The sequence below is a fragment of the Oreochromis aureus genome, linkage group 18, assembly GCF_013358895.1.
Source record: "Oreochromis aureus strain Israel breed Guangdong linkage group 18, ZZ_aureus, whole genome shotgun sequence".
Lineage (NCBI taxonomy): Eukaryota > Metazoa > Chordata > Actinopteri > Cichliformes > Cichlidae > Oreochromis > Oreochromis aureus.
Genome location: NC_052959.1, coordinates 33158038 through 33179114, shown reverse-complemented (window position 1 = coordinate 33179114; position 21077 = coordinate 33158038). Strand labels below are relative to the sequence as shown.

The window sequence follows — 21077 nt, the reverse complement described above, 5'->3', positions numbered from 1 at the left end:
CTGTTATTAATTTCTGTCTCTCTTCCACAGCATGTCTTTCATCTTGTTTTCCTTCTTCACCCCAACCGGTCGCAGCAGATGGCCGCCCCTCCCTGAGCCTGGTTCTGCCGGAGGTTTCTTCCTGTTAAAAGGGAGTTTTTCCTTCCCACTGTCGCCAAAGTGCTTGCTCATAGGGGGTCATATGATATGATTGTTGGGGTTTTCTCTGTATTTATTATTGTGCGATCTATTGTACAATATAAAGCGCCTTGAGGCGACTTTTGTTGTGATTTGGCGCTATATAAATAAAATTGAATTGAATTGAATGGCCCACTTTCTCCTGAGATTCAGTTCACAGACAGATGTTCTGATAGTTTTCTTTAGAATTTGCTGCTAGAATTCAAAATTGATTGTGTGATTAATGATGGTGAGTCAGATGGACCAAACCATGATACTATCAGCAGCATGTTTCATTGTAGTGGTGGTATCATTGATGGGATAATTGGACTGGTGCTTATATAGTGATTTTCTATTTTCATGTGGACTAAAGTAGTGGACTGACCAACAGACTGACATTAACATCAGAGCCGTGCTGCTAGTGTGGCTAAAAGAAAAGAGAAGAAGAGACAGTCATGTTGATATGAACATTAGAGAAACACATCATGGAGCTGAAATATGATCCTGCTTCCTCATTTGGACTCTTTCACCTCAGCTGACACATTCAACAGCAGACAGGTTTTTGTAGCAGTCTGTCTCACTGTGGGAGGATACCTGTACTTCATCTTTGGCTCTGGAACTAAACTGTCTGTAACAGGTAAGAACAAACATTTATTTTCCTTCAGTTGTTTTATTGTAGAAGCTGAAAATGTGTTTAAAGTCAGTTTCTGCTGCTTCAGGCTTTACATGTTAGTTTTTTCATCATTAGTAGAGAATTCATCTGCAGCCATTGTTACATAAGAAAAGCTCAATAATCTCTGAAAACATGTTGAAATCTCACTGAACAACTAAAGTTATTCTTTATTTCTGCAAATATTAGTGATGTTACAAATATTTAGGATTTGATCATCTCAGTAATTCTGCACCATCTGCTGGTTTTTCAACACAAGATCATATTTGATGTTAAGATTAAAGTAACATATATTTATAAATGTATTGTTAGAAGATTTTTACTTTAGGTGGAGGAAGAAAATGTATTTTTAATAGTCAAACATTTTTGTGGCTACGTTATAAAGAGTCTTTCGGTAAAGAAAATTATTAGAAAATTCAGAAGCTATATCACATTATAAAAATTTAGGATAAAACACAGTAACTCAGATAGATATTTCTTGCATATGTTCTAAATTTGTTTTTGTACATGAAATCATATTTCATGTTAAATATTTATAAATGTATTGTTGGGAATTTTTACTTTATATTGATGAAGAACATTATTTTTTATTATTCAAACATTTATGTAGCTGCTTCAAAAAGTGTCTTCTGATTAATGGAATGATAGAAGCAGATGCTGGTTAAAAAAAATTCAGAAATGATATGATGTTATAAAAATTAGGATGAAATACGACATTGTTAAACTCAGATATTTATTTCTGAGTTTAAGTCATGCGTGCGTGTTTTTTTTACAGAACACTATGAAGTTAATATTAATTAAAATTACCAAATACTTTTTGATATATATATATATATATATATATATATATATATATATATATATATATATATATATATATATATTAAATGGGTACTGTAGTTTTTATATGTATAATAAAAAAAAACATAAAAGAAAAATTATCAGTTTAGTTCATTTAAATTATAGTTATTTGCAGTATGACTGCGGTATATTATGAAAAAAGATGAATGTGTTTTTAGAGAGAAGAGTATCTCTGTTAAAAATCATGTCTAAAGACTAATATGGAAAATACATTTTCACTTGCATAAAGACATATATTTTAAAATATATTGTTATATTATATTATATTTTGGACTGAATTAAATTTCTATAAAAAAAAATAACATGCACATACATGACAAGTGAAAATGAATTGAAATGGATTTTAGTTTTAAAAGCATGCTGAGTGTTCCACATGTGAGCCATGATGACATGAGGTGATGACTGTGTTTGATATGAAGCTGAATCCAGTGTATGTAGTGAACTTTGTGCTTGATTGATGAGTAGTTTAGTGATCAGAGTCCATGTAGTTTCCAGGATCAGACTGAATGCAGTGCAGTGCTGGAAGCTGCTGCTGACTGTGTGAATGTGTGTCTGTGCTGCTTGTTGCTGCTGTCAAACTTCAGATGAGCAGGTAGTGAAGCCCGTGGTGAGCGTGTACCCAGCAGCATCCAGAGCCCACCTGGAGGGGAACAGCTCCCTGCTGTGTGTGGCCTCAGCCATGTTTCCTCCTCTGGTCCAGTTCTCCTGGAAAAGACAGAAGAAGAACGGCGGAGAAGCGGAGGAGCTGCCCCTGCTGAGGGAGAGCAGCTGGAGCTCAGAGAGTCGGGACGCATCATTGCCATCAGGATGGTTGATGGGAGTGATTCTGACACATATAAATACAGCTGCTGGGTGAAGCACGAGGGGGGCACAGTGGAGGCCCAAACACAACAAGGTAATGAAGGCTTGGTGACTGTGTTCAGCAGTGATTCAGCTTCATGTGGAGATGCTGTCAAAGAGAGCAGAGGAGCAGAGGACTGACATTTCTCACTGCAGCTCCAAACATTTGACTCCTTTTCTGTTTCAGAGGTTCCAGCTCCAGCAGCCTCCTGTCCTCCAGAGAGAGCCAGCAGACCTGCCAGCTCTGCAGCCAGCTGACTGTAAGATCACCTGCTGCCTCTCTGCATGGACAGCTCCAATGTCCAATGAGGGAGCTGGAACAAGTTTAGGGACTTAAAGTGTCACTAATTGATCAAATCTTCATCAACAAGCTCTGATAAAGCCACTGTACACTAGCTGCTCAGCACCAAACAGCAGACAGACCATAATATGTCAGAGATCAGTTTGTTAGCTGCTTGTGGAGTTCTTCTGCCCCAAGTGGACACAAACACTACATCAATTCATCCACTTGAAGAAGAAGCTGTGACTGTTTCTATTTGGACTTTTTCTCCTTGATGTGAGAGGAATAACCCGACTGTCTGTCTGTCTCTTTGTGTCTGTCTGTCCTTCAGTGTCCTTCCAGTCTCAGTGCAGGGTGAAGCTGCTCTGCCTGCTGTACACAGTGCTGATAGTGAAGAGTCTGGTGTACTGCTGTGGACTCTCTCTGCTGATGATCCTCACAAACAAGGGAGCGTCCACCAACTGCACACATGCTGACTGACTGTTTTCTGCTCGCCTTTTCTCACCATCAAATCTCATCAATTCATCTCATTCATCACTTTGATCAGTATCACAAATGTTAGTTATGATGTGTTGTGCTTATTTTGCCTTTTTATTCAATAGTTAGAAGATCATCTGAAATAAATACATCTTTACATGTATTGTTACTCTGAGTTAGAATTCTTTTTGTACTTATTGTGACTTTTATTGTAGTAACAAAAATCATCAGGTATATTTTTATCACAAGTTTTCTGTTTGATTTGTTTTGGTTGATTTTCAAATGTCAAACAGTGTAGTTGTGTTTGTAAGTGTGAATAATAAAGATTTCAAGATGAAGAATTTGATTCTACTTTCATTGTGTGATAAACAACAACCCGTGTGAGTGAAGCACAAACTGACTGTATCCAAACTTGCTCTCCTGCAGCAGACGGGCTGTGTGGGTTTCTGCTCTGCAGCCTCCACACCGTTAGCTGTGGCTTTTCACTTTAATAACACAATGACAGTTACAAGCATGAACTCTGCTTCAAGAATGATTCCAGGAAGGATCTGTGTTCTTCACCTGTGAGAGAAACAGCTCAAATCCTCAACTCAGAGCTGACAAATGAACTTTAATGGAATCAAAGGAGAGACCATGAAGCCCCTGCAGTCTGCTCAGCTCCCATTTTATTACCTGAGCTGAGTTTTTCATTCTGGATATCACACACGTAAGAACAGATCAAGTCTGAACAGCAAATGTTGGAGAATCATTTTGAAGTCTTGCTAAATGTCATTATTATTCCAAAAACTACTGAATGATTCAGAAAATCGTTTCCAAAAAGCAGAAATATGCAAACAAAGTAGAAACAAGGCAACATGAGTCATTCAGATGCAGATAACATATTCTCCTTATTTTGAAGAACACAGTCATGAAATCTTTCTGTGTGTCATTCATTGAGTTGAAGTGCCTAATAGAAGAGGAAAAGCAGAAATAATCAATGATAGCTGAGACATTGAGAACATGGCTGTATGCCTGCTATCATAACAGGAAACAAAGCACACAAACAGCAAACACACAATAATGTGGTCGCAGCTTGTTGTGTGTTGTTAGGTGTCATTTTTGACTTTGACATTTAATGAAGTCACAAAAATGTGTGCGACTCATTAAAGGAGTCTGTACGTGTCAGTCAGTGCTCTGTATTCATGTGTTCACCTCATTAAACTCACTGAGACACTTTTCTCCTCCAAACTTCCAGCACAGCTTCATATTTCACTGACTGATTCTTTGATTACATCCATTAAGGCTCACACAGTGAAATTAGTGCAAACTTACAAATGTGTTGGAACAATTTTGGCCTCCAAACTGAACTTTGAGACAAACAGTGAAGCTGTGAGCAAAAAGAGGCTCCAGTGTGTGTCATGGTGGAGGAAACTGTTGTATTCCCACATTCAAAACATGCTGATCTTATTGGATTTTTCCCTCAAAGTCTTTTTCCTCCTTTTTCTTCATCCAAATGTTCTAGCAGGCTGACTGTGAGTCCCTGTTTAACCTGTACAGCAGAAAGTAACAGCAGTCAGCGGCCTCCACTTGACTTCATGACTTCAACCCCTCGCACAGTCACTTTCACTTTCTTCCTTCTGTCTTTTAGTCCGAAAATGTAGAACAACACCAGATCAAAATATTTGTGTCCTTCACTCACATCTTCAAATGATACCTTCTATATCAGAGATGATACAAAGGCAACATTTGTCTTATTTCTCTTTCATGAATCAAAAAGTACTTTTGTACTGTTGTGTAAATGTGTATGTAAAGGTGGATGACTGCCTACTGCAAATGAAATCTAACCATGGGTACAAATAAATGAAGCTGAAGCTGACGTAAAACACAGCCCTGTTTTTATTACTGTTTATAGATATTATCATTGATGATCATCATTTTGAATGATTCTTAAAAAGGGTTTAATGAATCCTTCAGTCTGAAACCAACTTGGAACAAAACACATTAGAAGATGTGGGAAAGAACCACAGTGTGCACATATTTTAAACACACAACCGAACCACATGTGTTTGTTTAAAAATAAAATGTTGATTGTAAATAATGTTACATGTGAGTTTTTTAAAGTCCTTTGTTTACAATTTATGAATTTTTAAATTATTTCTTCCACTATATTAATTATAATTTATATTTATTTATAGTTTCGTTGTATTCCGTTTGTATATTTAGTGTTTTCATCACAGCTGTTAAACAACAGATAACAGTGTGTGTTACTAAATTCACAGCAACCTGAATGTGTTTGTGGGAACATGAATGTGTTTGAGTGTTTCTGCATCATGTGACCCAGATTTTTGGATCTGCTGTCAGATTGAAATGAAGACGATGAAACCACACAGCAGCTTCAGCTGAGCTGTCAATCAGCAGCAGCAGTCTTATCTGTGGGCCGCAGGGGCTGATGGGAGCTTTGAGGACCTGTTAGAAACCACGTGGCCCTCGTCTGATCTCACAGCTCGTCCTTGTTTGGCCTCAGCTGCATCAGAGCGCCACTTCTCCCCAGGTTCACCAGAGGAAACACCACTGCACAAAATGCTTTTCCTCCCAGCTGCTGCTCTGTGCTGTCTGTGTTCAGGTGAGTGTTTCCAGCCAATCAGGAGCCAACAAAGTCAACCTGTAACAAACACTGTCACACTAACCTTCATCTATCTGTCTGTGTCTCTACAGCACTGGTTACCATGGCAGCAGAACAGCTGATTCAAGATGATTTAACATTGACCAGGAGAGTTGGAGAAAGTGTCTCCTTCAGCTGTGGAGGGACTGAACAGTGTTACGTTAATCAAATATGGTGGTACCAGAAGAAAGATACAGAAACATTTAGAGTGATTGGTTATATGCCTCAGAGAGACAGTTGTACGCTTAACAACAATTACGGTCATCCTCAGAGAGATGATTTCTCTGCTGATAATAAACGAAGTGGCTGTGAGTTGAAGATAAAGAAAGTTAAAAGCGATCATTCAGCCACCTACTACTGCTCCTGTGAGAAGCTTGATCCCCACAGTGAGAAATGATCCCTGCAGCCTGAACAAAAACCAACAGATGAACAGATGTCAAACAGTGTTTGTGACAGGAAGAGAGCAGTAAACCACAGCCCAGGTTCACAGATTTCACCTCCATCTCAGAGTCACAAACATACTGAGCTCAGGGACGATTTTTATTTACTGCTGTCAGAAATTCAATTCTATTTATTTCTGTTTAAACAGATTTTTCATGTTTTAAGACAGAAACAAGAGGAACAGATGACATCAAACTTCCACAAAAACATTTATTCAAAGTGAAAGAAAAACAGATTGTGTCAAACTGAATCAAAGTCCATCCCTCATTCACAGTGTTAATGTTCTCTTCATGAAAACTCTTCCAGCAGCACTTGTTGTTTAACACCTTTCAGTACATTTAACCAGACACTTTCACTTTAGGACATTTTAAAGACAAATCTTGGACTGATGTCAGGTCAGGATTTTGTCCTTCTAGCAGCGGCTCATTAGGACGCTGATTTTGTTGGATTTCCACTAGGTTCCTGTGGATGTTTATAGAGGATGAATCAGTCATGGTGCCTCATCTTCTTTCAAAAGTCTTGTTATTAGACAAAGGTTTCAATGCAACGCATAATACAAAGTGCTTCAAAATTTTCACATTCTTGTTCCCACGCTGACCATTAAACAACAAATAACTGGCAGCCTGCTGCCGAACTAAACCAAACACACACAGAAAAACAACAACAACAACAACAAATAAAAAACAAGAAACAGTCAACCGAACAAACAGACTCATTTAAAAAAAACGGATTCAGCATTATTCTCCTGAATTAGAAGAAGGTGACAACTATTAGATTTATTAGACTGATTTGTATTCCATTAGACTGCTGATTTATAAGAAATACTGTTTTCAGAGAATCATGGCCTTATTTGTCTGATTAGAAAGAACAGAACATACTGCACAGGAAGGTCATAACTTAGGCTCACTGAGAGAGAAAGAATGTGGATGTTTAGGTTTTATGACTTTGGAGGGGGGCTGAAACTATAAGAATGTGAGAAACGGTCAGACACTTTGAGATCTGGTGGACACCCTCCTGTCCACATCTCCCGTCCGGATGTTTATGCTCAAAGTGTTGTATGGAATAAAGAGATTGTTGATTGAGCATTTATACACCGAGTGTTGTCCTTCCTTCAGCCCAAAGATCAAAGAATTGGGATATTTAACAACTTGGTGCCGTGACCCGGATCTTTGGTCTGCTGAGGAAGGCAGATTTGGCCTGTGGTGAGATCGTGAGACGAGACGAACAGAGGGCCGGTCCAACATAATAAAAAGGTGAGCACCACCTGTTGTAAAAAAAAATCAAAGTGTGCATATTGGACATTCTAAATTAATCTGTTCGCTAAGTTACACGTATTTTCACATTAAATTCTTTCGGTGTCTGGTTTTCGACGCAGGAAAACAGAACATTATAGTTGAGGCTGGATTCCAGTGTGAAATAGGTACTGGCTCTAGCAAGAAACTAGAAACATTCTACGTTGAGACTAGAGTTGCACCCCACATTAAATTCCACATTTGATTTTGTCTATGACTGGATTTTGGGGCAAGAAACTTTGACCATTTTTGACCAGGACATGTCCTTCAACGCACATATTAAACAAATATGTAAGACTGCTTTCTTCCATTTGCGCAACATCTCTAAAATTAGAAATATCCTGTCTCAGAGTGACGCTGAAAAACTAGTTCATGCATTTATTATTTCCAGGCTGGACTACTGTAATTCATTATTATCAGGATGTCCTAAAAACTCCCTGAAAAGTCTTCAGTTAATCCAAAATGCTGCAGCAAGAGTCCTGACAGGGACTAGAAAGAGAGAGCAGATTTCTCCTGTTTTGGCTTCCTGTTAAATCCAGAATTCAAAATCCTGCTCCTCACATACAAGGTCTTAAATAATCAGGCCCCATCTTATCTTAATGACCTTGTAGTACCATATCACCCTATTAGAGCACTTCGCTCTCACACTGCAGGCCTACTTGATGTTCCTAGAGTATTTAAAAGTAGAATGGGAGGCAGAGCCTTCAGTTTTCAGGCCCCTCTTCTGTGGAACCAGCTTCCAGTTTGGATTCAGGAGACAGACACTATCTCTACTTTCAAGATTAGGCTTCAAACTTTCCTTTTTGCTAAAGCATATAGTTAGGGCTGGACCAGGTGACCCTGAATCCTCCCTTAGTTATGCTGCAACAGGTGTAGGCTGCTGGGGGATTCCCATGATGCACTGGGTGTTTCTTCTTCACTCACTTTGTGTTAATAGACCTCTCTGCACTGAATCATATCTGTTATTAATCTCTGTCTCTCTTCCACAGCATGTCTTTATCCTGTTTTCCTTCTCTCACACCAACCAGTCGCAGCAGATGGCCCCGCCCCTCCCTGAGCCTGGTTCTGCCGGAGGTTTCTTCCTGTTAAAAGGGAGTTTTTCCTTCCCACTGTCACCAAAGTGCTTGCTCATAGGGGGTCATATGATTGTTGGGTTGTTCTCTGTATATATTATTGTACGATCTACTGTACAATATAAAGCGCCTTGAGGCGACTGCTGTTGTGATTTGGTGCTATATAATTAAAATTGAATTGAATTGAATTGAAACTGTGAAAAATGTCTAAGTTACGGCCAAAGTTTCAGTATATGAAATAGAGATTAAATAGAGACTGGCTTTTGGCGCAGAAACACTTTAAATTATTTCTAAGTTGAGCCCGGAGGTTGCTGTGTGTGTTTCTGCGTGTGAAATATGAACATGGTCAAAGTGACGGTTATTGTGTGAATTAGAGGGCACTAGAGCGAAGACACATTTTAAGATACTCAGGTTCACGTCTAGTGGGCCTTGTGGATTTGTCCTGGGATTGGTTTCCCCACCTTACTCTGGACGCAGGTACGGACCAGCGGCATCTGAAGATCTAGGATAGCAACCTGGGGAGTGAGGCACCCCAAAAAGCTTGTTCTGGGATTGGCTTCCCCACCGTATTTTTGACGTAAGTACACCAGTGGCGTCTGGAGGTCTGAGATGAGACTTGAGCACCGAGGATGCTCAATTAGCCTCAGAATAACACTGAAACTGCTGTGTAATCACGAGTTTATATTTATTCTGGTGTAGAACAAGATACGTATTTAAAAATGGAGGAAGGAGAAATAGAGAGAGTAATGTGTTGTGTGACTGGCGTGCAGTTTGCACTGTAAAGGTGGGCGTGTTGCCTGCTTGTCTATCGACCAGTGATGAAAATGATAATTAAATAAGTGTCTCAGTGTGTTAATACAGGTTACAGACCTGGATCAACCTTCTGCCACGAGCACAGCGGCCGTAGCAAAATGATAGCTCAATATAATGGGAACCACACCCAGCAAGAATCAGCAGCTGTGGAACGGACAGCAGCGAGGAAAGAATTAGAGGAGAAATGAAGGTTTTTAGAGTACATAAAATTGGGTCAAAATTTGGGGCCAAGTGACTTGTGGAGGTTGAGAAAGTGTCTGGAGCATCGCAACTAAAGGTGAAACAAAAACACACACACAGGCAGAGAAATGTGAGAGAAAGGCACCTTATAAGGAAACGCCTTCTTTGGGGGAAAAAAAAAAAGCTAAGGCAGAGAGAAGCTTTGCTGGATCTGCAGCTCCATTGAACACACACACAATTAACCTGCCTACAAATGCACACACATGCAATGAAGACGAGCTTACACTCATAAACATGCTCAATTCACGCAGTAATGGCAAAATAGACTCAACAGACACTGCTATCAAATGCTGAGTTTATCCACTACTGACAAATAAACTCTCTGGGTTGCAGGACAACAGCTTAACTATGGTATGACCAACCAGTGATGAAACAATAAATTTAGTGGTTAAGATAGTCCCATTGTGAGATGTTTTCTGTTGATTGAACAACACAAGTGAGTTACTGAAGGAAATTCTCTTTTGTGAGTTTAAACATGATCTTAAGAATTTAAACATGTACCTGTGTTGTCCTGGCAACTTGTTTAATCAATAAGTCGATTATATCATTGAAAAAAAAAGGGGGGGGTGGGGAGTGTCAAGAGATTTATTCTAAATGACACTTATTCAGCTGAGAGTCTAAGAGTGAAGACACACACACACTGCAATTTTTACTTGCAAGGGCGGGTCACAGAGCGCTCACATCAGAGTGGGGGCCCTGTGAAGTGCACGCTCTGTTCTTGCACTTGTCTTTATTTATACACAAGAAAAATCAATACATTTGACGTGAGCATGTGCGTATGTGATTGTGTGTGTGTGTGTGTGTGTGTGTGTGTGTGTGTGTGTGTGCGAGGTCAGAACTGCTTGTTCGACTTCTTACTATCGCTGTGAGAAGACTCAGATACAAATATCAGAACACGTTTTATGAAGAACAATCAGTCCTGAACAATGAAAAGAACAATCAGTCCTAAGCAAGGAAATGATCACCATGCAGCATTCTATCACAAGCAAACTTATATCATTAAAAGCTTATACTGACTAAAAAATACAATTTTCTATTGACAGGAGAGAAGGCTGACACGGCCTGGCCCGGCATTTCTCCCCTGTCCGTATAATACAGCAAACAACATCATTTTCCTGTTCGTCCACTCCTGTCTGTTTTTTGTTTTGTTTTTGTTTTTTCTTTTATGCCCCATTACAGCTGCTTTGCCGGCCCTGGAAGCCGAGGCTGACCTGGACTCCTGCTCTCCCCTCTACCATTTTTGACATGACCCAGACCAGTGAATGAAGTGATGAACACACACACAGACTCAGCATGAAGTTGTACACACACATGAACTCATGTACACTCATTGATTGAGTGAGAAATGACACACACACACACCTTAATCGAAATGCTGATTCACTGAGAAGTGGTCTATACACAAAATACGCATGCACAAGCTCATGCAATGAAGAATGCTTTGCTAACAAATGCTTATGCTGATACGCAAAATGCTACACACACACACACATACACACACACACACACACACACACACACACACACACACACACACACACACACACACACACACACACACACTGTTACAAGAAGCCATTGATTACACAGAATGCATTTTATGTCATCCAGAGGGCACTTATGTACATTTAAGGTACAAGGTCTAAAATTCTCTGCTTATGAAAACAATGTCTGTGTTTGGTGATAGAGTGAAAATGATGACGGGGCTGCATGTGCCGTGTACCACATAAAATCGTTTCAAGGTCAGTAAACACAACCAGAATTCATATATAAGGCACACGGGATTATAAGGGGCACTGTCGATTTTCAGAAAAATCAAAGGATTGATTTTAAGTGTGCCGTATTTTCCAAACAACACGGTAATAACGACGGCCCGCTAGCATGCTCTACCAAAAATAGTGCTTTGTTGTGTATCTGACGGATGAAAGCTAAACCAGTTCCACACCACTGAAGTTGCAGCATTTCTACAAACCAATTCTGGTTCATCCGTTTCATTTAACGATCCACTTTCGCTCTTCTCATTCTGCATCGCTGCCATGTGCGTATGTAAACATAGGCACTGCGCATGCGCGGTTTACCCATATTCTATTGCGATATTTCATTTTCCTATCGTTGCCCAAAATTACACCGGTATTACCGTGAACGGTATGATATAGCCCAGCCCTACTATAGTGTACTTTGTTAATGACCCAAGATCACTGGACTGTATGTAATTTACCAAAGTATAATCAGAGAAAACCAATAGCAAAATACCTATAGCAGCAGACTTACCATTTTCAATGAAGGACCGAAGGTAACCTGCCACTCTGCATTTATCCTCAAGAGAGCATTCCTCTTCCTCCTCAGCTTCATCTTCTGTGGCAGGCCACACTATCCTTTCTAGAGTAGACTGCATAAAACAGTTCACCTTGGATAAATGTTTCTCTTAAATGCTACTAGATAAAATTAGCTGAATTTGTCATTTTTATAGCTTTACTTATCTTGTAGTCTTAAGAGCGTCAGCAACATTAGGTGTATTTTTATTGAATGTAACCCAGCTGTTCGACTAGCCCAAGCATACAAAATAGTATATTGATGTTTTGTGTCAACAATTAATGTGCATCCTTCATAAATTAACCAGATACTTTAACTGTTCACATGTTATAAGATGTGGCCTGACTTTACCTCACAACAGGGAGCAGTCTCTGATTCCCTTGGTAAGAAAAGAGGAATGATGTCCGATCTTTCTGTCAGAAGCGGCCATACCATGGTCTCCTTAAGCCCTTTCCTCAGCTGCTTGACTTGACGGCTTGTTCGTGTTATGACCTACAACGGTGAGACCAAACCAAAACTGAAGTTGGAGTCCGTAAATTGAGACACACTTTAAATGTTAAATACTTAAAGAACATCCACTGTACTGGTAAAAGCATTTCAAATGGCCTCCAAAGAGATTTTTTTTAATTGTATATGAAAAATGTACTTATTCACATCCGAAGGTTTGATGTGCTTTTCTATTTAAAATGTAAATTTATTGGGGAGAGTAAGTCAGTACTCACAGCGTGGAATAGCAGACGTTCATACAGCCACTTTCTATTGGTTTGTGTGACACCTGGCAGGTCCCAAGCCAGGGCTAGCTCGAGAACATTTCTTCGTTCCAGTTCTGTTAATTCAGCAGTGCCATCAAGCTAGGACAGAGAAAAAAAAATAGTAGTCAGTAGTAGGTACTGATGGCTATTCAATCATGTCTCTAAATTCAATATTTAGTGAAATAGTAATTCTTTAAAATAATGGTACAAAAATGCAAACCAGCTGAATAGTGCTGCGGATATCAATATCAGGGCAATCCTCAATCTGAACTATAGCTGTTTCAGGTGGGCCACCAAAAAGGACATGGATGATTGCAGGACTTATACCAGACACACACGGTCCACCATGAAAGAATGAATGTCCCATTATTCTTCCTAAGATCAAACATAATAAATTCACTTAGCCTAACATTGCACGGGGGTAAAAACAAACAGTTTTGTAACTGTATTCAATCTATTTTTCATCTTTATGGTTACAGTTAGGATAATGTAACACAAGTAATTCTGTTTCCTTTAGTGCTGCACATGTATTATTTTAAATTACTCTTCCTCTTATTTCTGTACATAACTTTCTTACCTGCCACCAAAAACATGTCACTCTCAAGCAAGGTCTGAGAAGTGGATGGAGTCAAGTGTTCTGGCTCACCGTCAAACAGCCTTGTAAGATCTGTGTTCCCTGAAAAGAGTACAGCTAGGTTATGTCGTGTATGAGAAATCCAGGCAGTAATTTTAACACAATTAACTCACATTAACAAACACATTTTCTTTACATGATGAAATATTCTCTTATTTAATCCACTATACATGTGGCCAGTCTATTTCATACATACATGCAAACCAGACTGTACTAGAGAAACTGCCTTTGAGAAGAAGAATCTCTTCACCCCTTCTCCAACAGCAACATCCCCTAAAGGAAGAAGAAAAAAACAAAAAACAAAACTTGTGAAGTTTTGGATTAGTCAGTCACTGGATTTCTAATGTTTTCCCAATACAGAAACAATACCTTCCAGTTTGCAGCTGACAGGGCCCGCCCACTCTACCTTTGGGGCTTTGTAGAGGGAGAAAAGTGACCTCTGTTGATCCACAATACTTTCCCGCAAGTCCATTTGCAGGACTACTGTCTTTCTGGTCTCATACTTTGAAAGTAACTCGGACTTGTAGAGCCAGGCTGCTCTGGTTGCATCTTGTTCACATTTCCACTCTGAAAGGTACACATTTGTATGGATCAATCAAAAGAAATAAAATATATGTAATTTTTGCCATTTGTCTGGTATGTTCCTAACTTAATTCCTGTCACTACCTGGTTTTTCCCCTAGAAGTGACTTTTCCTCATCTTGATGAGATGCATTTTCCTGCACTACCATATCACCTGATGATTGCTCTGCTCTTGCTGAATTTATGGTGGAGTCCAAGATGATAGCATCGGGTTCCTCTACCCCACAGGACAGATTCCAGGCATCACTGTTGCTACAGGATGGGACCTCTGACCTTGCTGTTGTACTACGAGTCTGCCTAGCCTGACTTTCAGTAACAGACTGAGGTTCAGCACCACTCAATGAACTGTGAGAGGGATTGACAGAGGTTTCAACATCCATCACCAATATATAAAGTGGATTTACTTAGTTTCCACACTGTATACGAAAATATACAGAAAATCAAAGGCGTTCCTTACCTTGTGCATTTAGTGATGTGGTTTTTCATTTTATTTAAAGGAATGTTAATGTCACGATTCAGGCATTTTGTGGGGGGTCCTTGTTGCTGGAGGGTTGTCAGGCTCTACAGACAATATGGACAATATGGAAAAAAAAAAAAAAAAAATATATATATATATATATATATATATATATATATATATATATATATATATATATATATATATATATATATATATATATACACATTTGGTGCATGCTGTGATAAAAATATTTTGACAGTTCTGCAATTGCATTTGTCAACATGTGAGCAGCAGAAACAAATTGTAAACACAAAATGACATATCTCCTTCTAAACCTTTTCTAACAATTGCTTACATACACATTCAGAACCATTATTACTCATATGCAGTCATGTTTCTAACCAGCTGACAGCTAAAGTGATTTGACACATAGTTGAGCTTCGCTAGCCATTTGAACTAGTTTATTAATACATGAAAATAACATATTCTGACCCTAGTCATTACTCACGTCTTCCAAATCAATACTTTTCTGCAGTGGCCTTATATAGATCAAAGCTTGTCCAATTCCACTCAATGGACTGTGGAGATATCGCACTGTATATCCAGTGTCTGGGCTTGGGATTGTGCACAGGTTACGGCTTTGTGTTGTACCCGAGATTCTCAGCAGTTCAAACCCTCCTGTGTCTTTTAGCTGAGGGAAGGTATCCTCAATCTTTGCCTTGACCACTTCTGGGTCATCATCCCTTCCTGTAAAACACATTACTTACTGTACATTACAACAAAAATGGTACATATAAGCGTAAAAAGGTAGTTAAACTAAATCTTGAAATATTAACAAATGACATGTAGCATCACCTTGGAATGAAATCCATTTCTCTCCAAGTCCAGCTGCTGCTAGGTCAAATTTGACTGCTTTAGCTGGCACTGTGTCTGACATATGATCATGTAAACAGAAGAAGGTGTGTGTGTAAATGGAGCAGCATGCTTTCTTGGAAGATTGCGGGGTCAGAGATGAAAGTGGTGCTGAGGAAGGCCTCGCTCTGTAAGGGGCAAACAGTCTTGCGACTTCAGCTTTAAAAAGGGAAAAACAATATTAAAAAAATTCTAAAAGCTTAGATTAATTGCTATTTAATTTGCAAGCATTTTACCCGCTTACAAAATCACTACATTGAACTAAAATTGCTTTCTTTTCGTTCACATAGATTACTTGACTTCCGTATTAGCAGAGAAGATAAGACACTTTAAAACAGTCATGATTAACTATTACCTACAACAATGTAAATAGTGATACAGACATTAACCCAGAAGACGATTATCTTCTCTTACCTAATTTATTGATTTCTTTGCTATGATAAAAACAGTATAAAAAATATGTGATTGAACTGATTAAAAAGCTAATTTTTGGCAGACAGACAGAATAACCAAGCAGTAATAACATATCGTTACTTACCCTGAACAGCGTTTCGTGGAGTTGAGCTAGCTGTGATAGCGTTAGCATTTCCTAACGTTAACACTGTGCTGTTTTGATGAGAACTTGGACCAGGGACCGCTTCATCTTCAGTATGCTGCTGCAACACTCTCTCAGACTGAGGTGAAGACGTACAATCTAAGCGGTTAGCAAGTTCTCTGAGTAACTCAGAAATGGACTTGTCTCCTGCAGCCATGTCCTTCACAAGAATTGATACACCTGTAACGTTATTCGCGCCCAGTGTTTTACATTTGTCGGTGCCTTAACTGCATACTGCCGCCGTCTGCGTAGGAGACGCATTGCACCATTAAACCTAAATCGACACTTCATGTGCTATTACTTATGTCTGAGTAAAGGAGCAACCAATCACACAACTGGCTCCGCCCTGTCTTTCTTGATTGACAGACAAAGTCATTCTGCTGAAAAGTCGCATTATGAAATAAATAGGCCATCGGGAAAAACGGGATTTTGAAATAAAGACTGACTTTGAAAAAAGGACATTTTGGATTAAAAACGGCTGGAAATAAATCCTCAGGAATAATCTCTGTTAATGTGAAAAATAATGACCATGAAATAATATTTCACAATAATAAGTAAATTTATATAGCAGAATGCAATATATTTCACAATAACGAGCTTTTTTTTCAAAATGTGTTCCGTTATTTCACAATATCATTCTTGCATTACATATCTGTGTCTTATTTATTCACATAGTTATTTATTTCATCATGTCCTATTTATTTATTTAATTTTGAACACTTTGGAGTTCCATAAAAGGGAGAGAGGTGTTTTCCTTTTCTGTCTCTTACAGAGGAAAGAGCAGACACCAAACGAGGTCATGGAGATACAAGGATCCTTCGCAGCAGACACCAAGACTGCCAAGACAGCAATTGGGGTCAAGGGTCATGCCGGTTGGGGCCCTGCTAGTCACCTCCAGAGGATCCCAAAACCACAGCAATAACCACGAAGGGGTTGGCAGAAATCCAGAAGCACCAGACCAAGGAGTTCCGAAAGGCTCTGGCCAAAAAAAAGGGGACTCAGCTGAGACCCCAAGAAACACAGAGAATCACCCAACTGGAAGACACTGGTAGCTGCTGAAATAAAGGTCAAAAGCTCCTCGGACAGAGGTTCTAGTCTGAGTACGTTTGAAAGGTATAAGGTAGCACCATGATGAGGGTGGGGGGAAACTGGAGCATCAAAATAAAGCTGTGGAGGAACTGGAGAGTGATGGGAGTGTTATCTGTAACAACTGTTGTTGTTGTAACCATTATTTTTCTTGCATCTGAATTGCCCAAACACAGAGGTCATCCCACATATGGTCCACCCGTTAAAGGGGGACAGAGGGCCTCAGGGGCAAGAAGAAATAGAAATCGCCAACCTGAATTATAAGGTGTAAGTGATCTCTTTAAAAAGAGATCAAAGGGGGAATTGTGAGATTATTATACTATCTTATGCCACGTTATACCTCTAATTAAAGATTGTGAAATCATTATGTAGTTTTAGTTTGCATTATACTCCTGATTTAGAAGAAGGTGACAACTATTAGATTTATTAGACTGATTTGTATTACATTAGACTGCTGATTTATTGTGAATGAATGACATTGTTTTATGATGCATTATACTGCTGATTTATAAGAAATACTGTTTTCAGAGAATCATGGCATTATTTGTCTGATTAGAAAGAACAGAACATACTGCACAGGAAGCCAAGGTCATAACTTGGGCTCACCAGTACATATGAAGCAATGTAAAATTGGATAAGTGTCTGTCGAGCACACATTGATATATTGTGAACCAAGGATAGAGTCCCACAGTTCATCCGTAATATGAAAGGTAAGGTCCTGTCCCATTTAGATTTGATAGCAGCTACTGAAGAGCATTGTAAATTGTAAATTAAATTGTACAAGGCTGATATTACGCCCGTTGAGGTTGGATTGACCATTAAAAAGTCATCTATCGGATTGTGTGACGGTACCTGGGGAGAATTGTGCTGTCATAGTCTGCACGTAGTGTCTGACCTGTAAGAAATGAAAAAAAACTGAGCAGCAGCAATGCCAAATTTAGTGGATATTTGAGAGAAACTTGCGCATTGTCCATCTACATATAAGTCTGCAAAAGATTTTAGGCCCTTTCTATGCCAGATATGAAAAGCATTATCTGTCATTGAGGAAACAAAGAGGTGGATTGCTGCAACTGGGCTTTGAATTGAGAAAGCCCAGAGACCCAGACTCTTCCTAAACTGAGACCAGATTCTAAGAGACTGCTGGACAACTCTATTATTACTGGGTAGAAGCAATGCCAAAGGGAGTGATGAGCCTAAAGTCACAGGTAGAGAAATTTTCCCACTTGAATATGACTCCATGGCAATCCAAACTGGTGGTGACGTTTTGAGATGGTAGTGTCTCCAATACAACAAACACCTGATATTGGCGGCTCAATAATAGTACTGGAAATTAGGGAGGGCTAAACCTCCAACCAGCTTGGGCCTTTGAAGAATAGACTTCCTCAATTTTGGATGTTTACCATTCCAAATAAGTGAAGTGATTAAGGAATCTAGAGATTTAAAAAAAGGATTTGGGAATCGGGATAGGGAGGCATTGAAAAACATATAGGAATTTTGGAAGTAGCATCATTTTCAATCCTTCCTGTTAAAGATAAGGATAATGGGGACCATCTGGACAGCATATGCTTACGCTGTTCCAGCAGGAAGAGGAGATTCTTCTTAAACAAACAATTAAGTTGCTTTGTGACACATATCCCAAGGTAATCAAAGTGATCTGTGACTATTGTAAAGGGAACATTTACCAAATCTTGATCTCGAGCCCTTTCGTTAATCAAAACAGTTCGCTCTTATTCATATTAATTTTATATCCAGAGAGCTGACTAAAACCATTCAGTATATTAAGTACAGTGGGTAAGGTGGTAAGAGGGTTGGAGAGAAATAGAAGAAGGTCATCGGCATATAGTGAAACTCTAGTTACCACTGAAGCTGTGGGGGTTGCGTAAAGAACTTAGCTCCATGAGCAAAATAAGGGGCCCATTCCAAAACTTTCTAAAGTAAAAAAAACAAATATTACCACTCCACCCTATCAAATGCTTTTTCCACATCCATAGCAATAAGACATTCAGGCACAACATGTTTGGGGATATAGATAATATTAAAAAGTCGCTGTTTGTTAAAGAAGGTGTGCCGAAGAATGCAGGAAGAATTTTTTCCAGCCTGTGCGCCAGTAGATTAGACAGAATTTTAACATCCGTGTTTAACAGAGATATAGACCTATAAGAAGCACAGTCAGTTGGGTCCTTGCCCTTTTAAAGTAACACTGTGATACAGGCCTGATAGTATGATGAAGCAAGTGCCCCAAAGTCGAGCGATTCTATAAAAACTTCGCAAAGGAAGGGAACCAAATCGCCCGAGAATTTTTTTTATAAAAGTCTGTAGAAAATCTATCAGGACCTGGAGATTTCCCGGATTGCATAGATGCTATTGCCACCTGAATTTCCGCTTTTGAGATAGGGCTTCCAGAGTCTGTCTGAGTTCTGGGGGAAATGAGGGCATATCAATGGAGTCAAAGAAATCATGCAAATCTTTTACTTTAACTGTAGATTCTGATGTATATAATTTAGAGTAAAACAAAGAAAAAAATGTCATTAATCGCCTTCTGATCCCTAGTCACCACTCCATTGTCCGCCCTCACTTTGGTTATGATTTGTTTAGCCCTCATACCACGCAGTTGGGTAGCCAAAAGCTTACCAGTCTTTCAACCATGTTCGTAAAAATCGCTCTTGTCACTAATCAGACATCGTTCCACTTGGATGGAACGTAGATTGAGTTTGGTTTGTAAACTCAAGCGTTCTTTGTATAGAGCCGGTGATGGTGACTGAGCGTACTGCCTGTCGATGTTTAAAATCAGTTTTGAAATAAGCCTTTGCTTCCGCTGTGCACTTTGTCTTTTAAAGCTGCCACTGAAATGATTTCTCCTCTCAGGAATGCCTTCAGAGCCTCCCACACCGTCCTGTTTGGCATACCAGGTGTTCTATTCTCATTAAGAAAAGTTTTAATTTTAGAAGAGATGTTAGAAAGAAATTGTTCATCCATGAGCAGCAATGGAGCCAATCTCCAAAGCTTTCTCACAAAGTCTCAGCCCTGAAAAGCTATTTTGAGCACAAGGGGGGCATGATCAGAGATAGTAATACTTTCATAGCTGCAGGATCTAATATTATTTATTAGTAGATTGTCAAAAAAAAAATCTATTCTAGTGTAGGTGTGGTGTACATGTGAGAAGAAAGAATAATCTCTACCAGTAGTGGTGAATTAAGGTGAGTGCTCCGACCGGCTACAGTGTCCACCTCAGGATGGAGAGCTTTGGTTTCCTTCCATGGTTTGAATGAAGTGAAAGGCCTCCTCAACTGACTCCAATCGCCGGATTTTCCCATCTGGAAGAGTAATCCGGAGCCTGGCAGGGAAGAGGAGGGAAGGTTGGAGGCCTCTCCGGTACAAGTCGGCCATAACATCCTGATACTGGGCTCGCTGCTTCTGGACGTCGGCGTTGTAATCCTCATAAAACTGGAGTTTATGTCCGCAGTACTCCAACATCCCTCGGCGTCTCTGTGCCTCCCTCATCAGCAGCTCCTTAATCTGGAAGCGGTGGAAGCGAATAATGACTGAGCGCGGCCTCCCATCAGGGCCTGGTTTGGGCATAAGGCTACGGTGGGCTCCGTCAAGCTCCAGGGGGGATGGCAAAGTTTGTGTGCCGAAGATCTCCACCAGCAGCCAGGAAAAGAACTCAGATGGCCGTGGACCCGGCTCCACCGATTCCGGCAAACCCACCAGACCGATGTTCTGCCTTCTGCTTATACTCTCCAGGTCAGAAAGTTTCGTTTTGAAAAGTTTGTTCTCCTCCTGTAATGATTCATGCTTAGCTTCGAGCACTGAACAACATCCGCCGCATTTGTTTCAAGCTCACCAATACGTAGTTCTTGATGTGCAACTTCCGCTTGAATCTTGTCAAGCTTACCGTTAACTACATCAGATGTAGCCTTAAAATCTGTGGCTGTTAGGTTGATTTTGATAATAATTGTC

General features: G+C 39.7%; 1 protein-coding gene and 1 pseudogene across 1 annotated transcript; one reads left to right on the top strand and one right to left on the bottom strand.

Moving 5' to 3' along the window:
- The first annotated feature begins 501 nt into the window (after window positions 1-501).
- Window positions 502-3521, top strand: LOC120434338 (annotated as a pseudogene).
- A 9725-nt stretch (window positions 3522-13246) lies between these two features.
- On the bottom strand, window positions 13247-16187 carry LOC120434334. Its single transcript, XM_039602187.1, has 8 exons — window positions 15975-16187; window positions 15380-15595; window positions 15033-15271; window positions 14522-14625; window positions 14150-14409; window positions 13853-14050; window positions 13680-13756; window positions 13247-13525 (listed from the first exon to the last, which is right to left on the bottom strand). The coding sequence occupies exons 2-8, from the start codon at window positions 15459-15461 to the stop codon at window positions 13478-13480; spliced, it is 1008 nt and encodes a 335-aa protein (XP_039458121.1). The 5' UTR covers window positions 15462-15595; window positions 15975-16187; the 3' UTR covers window positions 13247-13477.
- Between the last annotated feature and the right edge of the window lie 4890 nt (window positions 16188-21077).

Bases quoted from the DNA above. Each gene is read 5' to 3' on its own strand.
- LOC120434334 (XM_039602187.1), bottom strand. From the start codon at position 15,461: ATGTCAGACACAGTGCCAGCTAAAGCAGTCAAATTTGACCTAGCAGCA. The intron at 15,272-15,379 runs GTGATGCTACAT...TGTGTTTTACAG, and splicing joins GAAATGGATTTCATTCCAAG to GAAGGGATGATGACCCAGAA. The intron at 13,757-13,852 runs GTATTGTTTCTG...TTCTTCCTTTAG, and splicing joins TGTCAGCTGCAAACTGGAAG to GGGATGTTGCTGTTGGAGAA.